Here is a 9,809-nt window from a genome sequence, read left to right on the forward strand (position 1 = left end):
GATTTTACCTCTTTTTAATAAAAGAGAAATTAAGTCCACCAGCTTCAGCATAAGGCTTTGAAGACGGGAGTTCTATTCTAAATTTGCTCAGAAGTGGCAGATGACAATGTATGTAACTAACCTTTAAAGGGAGTGAATATTCCCAGCTTATTTTATACTCTGCTGCTGTGTTAGGGTCTATGACTTCGAATTGAGCTTTTTGCTGCATGTAGTTCATGAAGATCCCACAAAAACTTTATATAAGATCTGGCTTGTATCTGTTTATACACATACTAGTTAAAGACAGACAGAGCCAAAGAAGAGCATTTAATGTTTATTAAGCCTTTGCAAAAACACAGACAATTTCAGTCAACTTGAAATTCATTACTTTAGTAAAATTCAAGTATTTCTTGCACATCTCACTGGATTGGCAGTAGCAGTAGAGGCAGCAGCACGAGCAGGAACCATTGGCACTTACAGCAGAGAATTGGAAGGCTGAGGCTGCATAGATTTCAAAGGTTGTGCTATACACAGAACTTAACACATCAGATATGGTAACAAACTGCAGGCAGTTTCACCTTTGCTGCAGTATGAAACTGGTTATTTTATGCTGTTACTGGGTGGTCGCTTCTGGTGTGAAAAAGACAGAGGCCTTCTGGTGAATTTTCCAAGCCTAGAAGGATGTATTTAACATACTAGTAAGCACAGAAGGTTCATTTGCATAAAAGATTTGCAGTAGAAAAATACATTTTGAAATTCTCATTTTATCAAATCCAGACTCTACATCTCCACAGCCATCCAGAATTACATGAAGCTGGGACTGAGCCTGATATAAAAGTCTTCTCATCCCATTTGCTCTTACAGAGGATCCACAACATAAAAATATTACGTGACTGCAGGCCTATAGGTACTGGCAGTGTGTTCCCTCCTTCCTGAGCACCCATGTGATGTATAATTCTGTTCATCCTCCTGGTTATGGGAATCTGCATGTTCAGCTGGCAGTAAGATCAGTGCAATTCCTTGAAATAGTCATCAAGCCTGTATAACTGTTTTTGAAAGGGTGGCAGAGAGACATTAGGACAAGTCTCACCCATCTTCCCCCCCTCAAGAAATTACTGAATTACTAGAAGAAAACAGAAGTTTACATATGTATCAAATAGGGTTGGACTAGATGACCTGGCCTGGGCATCCACAGGTCCTTTCCAACCTCAGCCATTCTGTTATTCTGTGAAATTAATCTTCTAAACCAAAAAAGTGCCAAGAAATAATGAAACCTCTAACAACCAAGGGATTAGGCCCTCAGACTAAACTGACAGGAAGAAAATCTTTAGAAGGTGCATTAATTTATGCACACTGAGAATTTGGCCCAACACAGCTTCACTGTTTTGCATTATATGGGTCTGAAAAGTTTGTAAGACCGATCAGTGCTCATAATTAAAAGAAAAAAAAAAACAATTTTTTTTAATGTGAAAAGGGACTTGGGTTACTTGACTGTCAACAAGAGAAATGGAGGAAATGAAACGATTTTGCAGGATCTAAAGTCTCCTGAAATATAAGAGCCACAGGCTTCCATTACATGAAAGGAGTGTACTTCAAGTATATGGAGAGAAATGTACTTCAAGTATATGGAGAGAAATCCTGAAGCCCACAGCCAGAGAAACTTGAAGACAAAGCAGGATTTAGCTCAAATTCCCAAGCAAAAAGCTGGCAGCACAAAAGCAAACAGCAATAAAGCACAGTTTGCATAAGCTCTTAAGCCATTTAAAATAAAAGATGGATCTTCCATTCATTAGTTCTGATGAAAAAGACATCAGAATTATACAGATCACGAGAACAGTTATAAAATCTTGATTCACCTGGGGATTAGGTTTTACCAGTTATACCCACAAAGCAGGATATTTTGCTCTGAGTTTCAGAAGAACATCACACACTCCTTACAGCAAATCAACACCATTTCACTCTCCTTGTAATGTCATTATTTTCCAGTTCCCTTCTCCAAGTGAATTCTGTTAAACACTTAAGGCACCAGCAGAAATGAAAATAAATAGCATCCATTTAAAAAAAATTAAATACTTAATTAGCACACCTTAACCGAAACTTTTAACTCTTAGTGAATAGAACAGACTCCAAAATACTAGTCTGACCCTAAAAATACCAACAGAAAAAAACCTACTACTGAAATTGCTTCTTTATACTGAGGACTTTATATGCACAAGAACAATTTAACAGCTATAGTTGTCTGAAACATCTGTTCACTCATTTTTTAAATAGACAGACAAAATGCTGTTAGCTCCTCTGTGGATTCCTGCTCCTACTGGGATGTCCAGCATGAGGACTGCTCAATTCACACCATGGGATTCATGCAGCAACACCCAGCAGGGGCATCCAACTCACCAAATATAAGCATCTACCCTGAAGCTACTGACACAGCAGCCAGTTGTCAGAGCCTCTGTGTTACAGACATAGACCCTTGAAGTGCCCAATTCCTTGTACAGAGCTCAACCTGATCAGCCAAATTGAAATGTCCAGACTACAGGTGTCAAAAGTCAAGTAAAATTAATTCCACCTTAAGCTTGCAGGCAGGTGTGCTCTTCCACATCTGCCTGTGCAGCTGAAGATGGAATTGCTGTGACTTTTCTATCCTGAGAGGTCCTCCACTTGTCTGCCAGCAAAACAGAGTGCAGAAGCAGCCCCCTGCCATCTGCCCTTCTCCCACTGCTGCAGTCCTGTAGTCAAGGCCATATGGGTACTTGGCATCACTCTTGACCACAGGGTTATGCTAAACAAGTTGATTTTACTGAAATAGATGAGGCAGTGCTTGCATGATCCCTTTCCCTGTCTCAGCTAAGCAGCACTGGGCTCCTACAGTGACAAATAATTGTTAGAAATATATTAAGTAGTACAGCTGCTGGCCAAAGGAATGTATATTTATAGCCTAAGCAGGCTTTGGGACACTGCTTAGACAAGCCTGAGGAATTGAAACCTTCCTCCAACTGGTTTATCATTATTGTAACAGAGGGTTGAGTCCTCTCTTTACAATCAAATGCATTAAATCAGATACTGTTTCAAGCTTACAATTTAGTAACTTCAAGGCATAAAATCCCACCCTAATATACCAAGGGCCCCTTTACTGGCCTGATTTCAGCTTCCTGCAATCACAGAAATTTGCACAGTTCCTGTTCTGAGATACATATGCACATTGAAAAAATACCCGTATCCAGACCTGATCCTCAAGCTGACAAAGCAGATCTGTAATTAATTTTCACCTTCTCCTAGTCTTCTATGTATGGTTACCCAGGGTCTTTTATGAGTAGGAATGTTTAAAAGCCATTTAAGGAAGAAAGGAAAGTTCCTTATATAAAGCTGGATTGTTTTGAGATGAATTCTGGCATTCATGTTACCTTCCTTCCCGTGCTCTTTCTCTTCAAAATCTTAATTATATCTTCAGTATAATGAAACAGTTGAGAAGAGTGGAGGAGTCAAGACTCCCACATACTTCTATACTCCTATACTTTCAAAACTTCTATACTTTGACCCTTGGGGGGCAAAGGAAGCAGTTGTTGGCACACAGAACAAGAGCTCTCTGCAGGGCTTAGTCAGGTTCCATCCTGTAGGAGCTGCTCATGACTGATGCTTCCCCCAAGGGTCAATATGCAGCATCCAGCCCAAAAGTTAGTTATCTCTGACCAAAGTTAGTTACCTTTATTCTCACAGTTAAGATAAAACATGTAGAAATATAGTTCAGGTTTGTACATTCTATGAAATAATTCATTTGCTGTATAAATATTCATGTAGAATAAAACAAGTCGACCCCATAGAAAAGTGGGTCCTACAAACACAGCACTTTCATCTTCAATCAATAAAACAGATTCAATGCCACTTTTTAGATATGAAATCCATTAAATTTTGTTCTGCAAAAGCAACCTTGCATTGATAACAATTGTCAAGTCCGACAACTGATGATTTAATGTTCTATTCCCATTTTTCTAGCAATTACAAGTTGCTTGAAAATTAAATTACAGTTAATATTTCTCCCCAGTGAGGCAGTCTGACATTATGTGCAAATGCTTACACTGCCCTGCAAGTCAGTTGTTCCCAGATGAGATGGGATGACAGCGTGAAAATAATTAAATGTCAATATACAACTGGCCTCTTTTATGAAAAATAAACAGGCACAAAGACAAACTGTTCCACTGCTTATACTAACCACCAAATGTTGAGATAACTGTTTATTTTAAACACAGCAGTGAGGCTGCTCTGTGATTTACCGACTTCCATAAACCCAGTTCAGCAATTTAGAATGTGTTCAGAATTAAAGTTCTTTTTTCTCTGATGGTTCTTCATCTGCATTGACCTTCTCTCCTTGGAGCCACATAAATGCTGACTTTGCTGTGCCATCTCCACTCTGTTGGGAAAAGCAAATGAAGGAAGCCCAGACAAAGCCACAGAGCCCAGTGTAAGCTGTTCTCAGGTGAACAGGGATCAAAATGAAGTTTGAGAGCTGTGTTGGAAGGAGAGAGAGCTCAGTTAGTGCCCCAGGCATCGTTAGGGCCTGCACCTACACACCCCACAACTCCACTGACCTCTCCCGGGGTCAGATACACTGTGGCTGTGAGGGACTGGCTTTTATGGGAAAGAAAGGCCACCGAGTCACCTTGAGAACTCACCTGCACAAAAGGCCAGTACATCAGTCCTGTCTGAAATGAAAATGAATAATTTGTTATTCTTACGGATTTCAACTGCAACAACTCATTTTTTCTTACCACATTTAGTGATGACTGACACGTATTTGAGGAAAGTTAATAAAAGCTGTTTAATTGCAAATGAAGTTGCTTAACTTGAGGTTGCCATATTAAATTTCTAATCATCTTCATGAGCCTCTATGCTGTGAGTTTTTCAAACACATCATTCTAACTCATTTTAAATACAAAACTCTAAGCACAGTTAAGTCTTCACAGTCAGCTGACACCAGACACAATATGCATATTTACCAGATGGGTGAACAAATGTTTAAATGTGTGAACATTTGTTTCAGCCATTAATGAAAAATACCACTGAACACTATTTATTTCACACTTGCAATGCTCCTTCTACTTACTCATACATGTAAGGCATATTTAGAAAAATCAATGGATAATTTACTCACAGAACATCAGGTCAATAGAAACCTTATGTTTTGATAGGATATAGTGGGCACTGCTTTTAGAATCATCCTCCAGAGGAATAAAAATAATCCTTTTCTACCCTACCTATATAGTTCCAGAATATGAAGATAAATTCACATTGCATCACATTTTCTCCTTCTATTACATTATTTGGTGCTGATCTCTCAATTAATTCCTCTTGCATCTGAGAAATCTTTAACATTCTTAGCTTGCTCAGCTCTGAGGTAGCACAGATAATTTTTTCTTGTGTATGCAGAAATGCAAATCAAAGCCAGCTGCTCATAACAAAGTCTTCTTAAAACAAGAGGTTGTGCTTCTGAAAGTGAGAAGATTGTCACTGAAAAGTACAGGCTAAAAATGATTCCTAAAGATGTCTCTATAACTAATGATTTAACAGGTGTGCATGTAAGCATTGTCAATACTCTTCCTAACTAAACACTGGTGTGGGGGTTCTTCTTAAGACAAAAGGTAGTACAACCTGAATCGGTGTTGTATTGCAGGGCTGTCATTCAAACAGAGCTGGGTGCAAGGGTTATGCATATAAACACTGGACATTGTTTAAATGGCATAATTTCACCCATCTGGCAGCAGTGCCTGCTCCAGACTGCCCTTACTTCACATGACTGCTGGTACTTAAACTTTCTACACATAATCAAATAGTGGAGTGAGAGAAAGGAGGAAAAAACAGTGTTGGAGGAAGGAATATTTTAAATATTTTATCCATTTTTTTCCTTAGCTGTGAGATAAGCAAATTACTTGCCTCACCTTATATGTATTCCAAAATTTCTTTTTACAGTCTGAAAAGATGTCCTCTTTCCTCTGAAGGATGCTCATACCTAGTGGCAAAATATTTACAACAATCAGAAATAATGCAAAAATGAAATGTTCATTTTTTTCAATGACACACTAAACCCTCCTCAGAATATATTACAATAGCTTTGAAAGAAAAGCTGGTACCATTACAAAGAAAAACATTCCAGTTACCTGATAGTGCTACCTTATAACTCCTACCTATTGACTTGACTGTCAGCACTGACAGCACAGATCAGCTGGGATATACTGTAGCATATCTGTTCCTCTGCCACATCATGCACCAGTGACATGGTGGGGGAACAGAGAGAATGAGAGAGAGAATAAGGCATTGTGCACATTGTTGAATTGCCAGAAGTGGCTCAGATCCTGGAAGGAGTTCAGGTGCCACAGACCAGCTGAAGTCGGCGGAAAAGGGTACCTAATTTTTTTTGTTTAATTTTGACCACTCTAGTTGATCCAAACTCCTCTTGGTTCTAGGAAAGCACAAACTCACAACAGGCTCCCATCATTACACCCAGGACCAACAGAAAAGCAATATGACTTGAAATGACATAGTAGATACATACAAACCAGAAATAAATCAAAGGAGTGAATTCCCATCACATGAAATACTGTTTAAAGGGTTTATTATTTTGAACTCTTTAACTGATACTTCATACAAAGGGAATCTTCAGATATCAAATTAAGACTACATCCTTCTAAAAGGTGTAGCAGCTCTTCAAAGACCACCCACCTCAACTGGAAGTTGACCTATATTCGGAAAAGGTATTAGACAACATGCTTTCAACAAGTCAGTCCAAAATCAAAAGCTACACATTTGTGCATAAGCAGAGACCCAAAGCTGCTTAGTCCAACTGAGGGATCCCTTTAGGTATTTGCATGCCATGGGGTTATCAGTATCTCTCAATGGATCCATTATTTTACTGCTACCCAAGTTAGGGATTTTTATCATCTTTTTTGTGGTCCTTCAGATCCTTCTGGCCCTTGGGCAATTCTCTGCTCAGGTTCTGACACAGACAGATAAGATTTTGAGAGTAAGGATCTGGTGTTTGACTTCTTTCTATGCTTCATTTGTCTTTGCTCACAAACTGAATGATTTCCCTGATGGGGTCATAGAGTGCAGATCTCCCAATACCAGACAAAATGAGGGCCTGTCTTGCTCTTCTTCCACATGAAGTCAAATGAGAGCATTTAATTACACTAGTCTCACCTCTTTTCTTATTCCCTCATGTTTATTTTTGAAATTGATACTAGTCTTTTTTAAAGCCTCTTCTTACTTGTTAGCTTTTGAGATTATCCATCAGTAGCATGCTGTATTTCTATATACTCTCACAGCAGAAGCTGGTACAGTTTATTTGCTGAACTATAGTATTTCCTGACATTTACAGTTGTGTTTTGGAAATGCGTTGGAGATGTTTTGGAAATAATGTCGAGAACATAGCAGAGCAGAGCAATTCAAGCAGGCATGGGTCGTACAATTGTCGCTAGTTAAAAGCCACAGGCCCAACCGAGCCCATGGCAGGACTCCCCTTCGGCCCAGCACCGCCTCATCTAAAGCTCTGAAGTGCCGCGGGCGGCTCAGCATCCTCGGGTCCCCAACCGCGTCCCCAGCTCCGAGCGCATCCATCCCCGCCCAAGGACCGCGCACCCCGCACCGGCCTCCTGGGGCCGCGGGAGGGGGGTACCCAACCACGCCGTCCTACCGGGGCAAAGCCCCGCTCGCCAGGACGATCCCGCGGGGTTCTGCGATGGACACCCCGGCACGGCCGCACTCACCCGTGTAGAAGGCGAGCACGGCGACGGGCGCTCCCAAGAGCTGGTCGCAGAGCACCTTGCCGAGCACGGCGGGCGGGCGGCGGCCGGGCAGCGCCCGCTCCAGCGCCCGCAGCCACACGTAGCTGAAGTTGCCGTGGAAGGCGAGGGCCACCAGCGCCACTCGCCGCGTCTGCGCCCAGTCGGGCGGGTGTCCCCCCCGCCGCCGCAGCAGCTGCTGCGCCGCGTCCCCCGCCGCGAACAGCCCCCCGTAGAGCAGCACGTTGCAGAGCCAGGGGAAGCGCCGCACCCCGCGGAGCAGCGCCCCGGCCATCGCCCGCCGCCTCTTCCGCCTCTTCTTCTTCTTCTTCCTCCTCCTCCTCCTCCTCCTTCTCCTCCTTCACGGGCCCGCCCGCCGCCGCTCCGGCCCCGCCGCCGCCCTCGCCATCCCCGCGGCGCTCCCCGCTCAGGGATCCTCCCCTAACAGGGAGGGCCGGCTCCCGACGGCCACGCCGGGCTCCCGTGGGTGATCACCCGCTGGTCACTGGTTCGTGGGCTTGTTTCTGAAGTGACCATACAGTCACTCCCGAGATGTAGGTTACTGTGTTTCCTGGGCTTTGGTCGAAGTAGCACCATGGAGTCACTGTGCAGTATTGCTGCAACTCACAGAATCGATTAGGTTGGTAAACACCTCTGAGATCATCGAGTCCAACCTTTGACCCAACACCACCTTGTCTACTAGACCATGGGACTAAGTGCCACATCCAGTCTCTTCCTAAATACCTCCAGGGATGGTTACTCCACCACCTCCCTGGGCAGCCCATTCCAATGTCTGATCACTCTCTCTGTAAAGAACTTCTTCCAAAAGTCCAACCTAAACCTTTCCTGGTGCAGCTTAAGACTGTGCTCTCTTGTCCTACTGGTGTTTGCTGGGAGAAGAGATCGATACCCACCTCGCTACAACCTCCCACTGACAGACAAGTGTAAACTAGGCACTGTTTGCTTATTTTTTAATTATCTCCTTGCTGCTTGGTTACATGAGTAGGTTACGGGGGTTTTTTCAATTTTTCTGGTGTCTTTGCACTTTGGTTTCTGCTACCCTGCTGAGCAGGGCCCATACACACCTGCCGAGCAGCAGCAGCTGGCAGGTGTGCTTCTCCACAGTGGGGTTCCTCCACTTTGCCCTCTGCTCCTGAGAGAAATTGAGGAGAAAGTCAGAAGTGATGTTTGGTTATAGAAGAGACTTGTGTACACAGCTTTGTGCACACAGAACCAGTGCCACAAAGCGGATCTGAAATCCATGTAAAAGAGCTGACACTGAGAGTGGCTCCAGTCCTGCAAGGCAGCCCTTGGCCACAGAAAACGAGGAGCGCAGCCGGGAGTCTCCCCTCGGTCCTGGCCACGGGCTCAGACTTGACCAAGGGAACCATCTCGAGGCTGGAGGCGGTAGTTCGCTCTGTGACCTGGAGCAATGCGTTTGAAACGGTCACGAAATCTCCCACAGATGACTATAAATAGGCGTGGACGGTCTGTAGATTGAAATACCTTTCAGTGACAGTGCTGAGCGCGCTGCCCAGTGCTCGGCGGACACGCCGTGCCAGGGCCCGGGCCCACGAACTGCCCTTTCCAGCTCCTCATCCCGGTACATCACCGCGGGAAACACCACCAACACCATCTGCAAGTGGTGCTACTGAATAATATCAACGGCGCTAAACAGAAGAGGGATATGCACGGAAATTAACTCCAGCTTGGAAGATCAGAGATAAAGCCCAGTAAAACCCCCGTTTTGCGTCTCCGGGGGCTGCCCGTGACAGAACCCGCGGGCAGGTGCGCGCTCTCCGCCGGGCTGTGCAGCGTTCCCGCAAAGGAAAGGTCTGGTGCCACTGCAGGCGACAGCGGGGTGACAGCCGAGAGGTTCACGAAGGCTGGAGGCCGGCAGAGCCCTCTCGGGGTCCGGGCGGCCACGACCCAGCACGGCGGGGACTCGAACCCGCAGCACAACGCTCCTGTCCCAGCTCCGCTCCCCGGCCGGGGACACGGCCGCGCGCGCGCTCCCTGCGCATGCGCCACCACCTGTCACCTCCCCGGGACTGTTCCACC

The 9,809-nt window shown here is 44.5% G+C and overlaps 1 protein-coding gene across 1 annotated transcript; it reads right to left on the reverse strand.

Moving 5' to 3' along the window:
* Positions 1 to 300: 300 nt before the first annotated feature.
* MPV17L (MPV17 mitochondrial inner membrane protein like) lies at positions 301 to 9,739 on the reverse strand. Its single transcript, XM_051778155.1, has 4 exons — positions 7,734 to 9,739; positions 5,910 to 5,980; positions 4,647 to 4,676; positions 301 to 4,480 (listed from the first exon to the last, which is right to left on the reverse strand). The coding sequence occupies exons 1-4, from the start codon at positions 8,041 to 8,043 to the stop codon at positions 4,292 to 4,294; spliced, it is 600 nt and encodes a 199-aa protein (XP_051634115.1). The 5' UTR covers positions 8,044 to 9,739; the 3' UTR covers positions 301 to 4,291.
* Between the last annotated feature and the right edge of the window lie 70 nt (positions 9,740 to 9,809).

This window comes from Manacus candei, unplaced genomic scaffold, assembly GCF_025592945.1.
Source record: "Manacus candei isolate 608988 ecotype Guabito, Panama unplaced genomic scaffold, ASM2559294v1 h1tg000002l, whole genome shotgun sequence".
Taxonomy (NCBI): Eukaryota; Metazoa; Chordata; class Aves; order Passeriformes; family Pipridae; genus Manacus; species Manacus candei.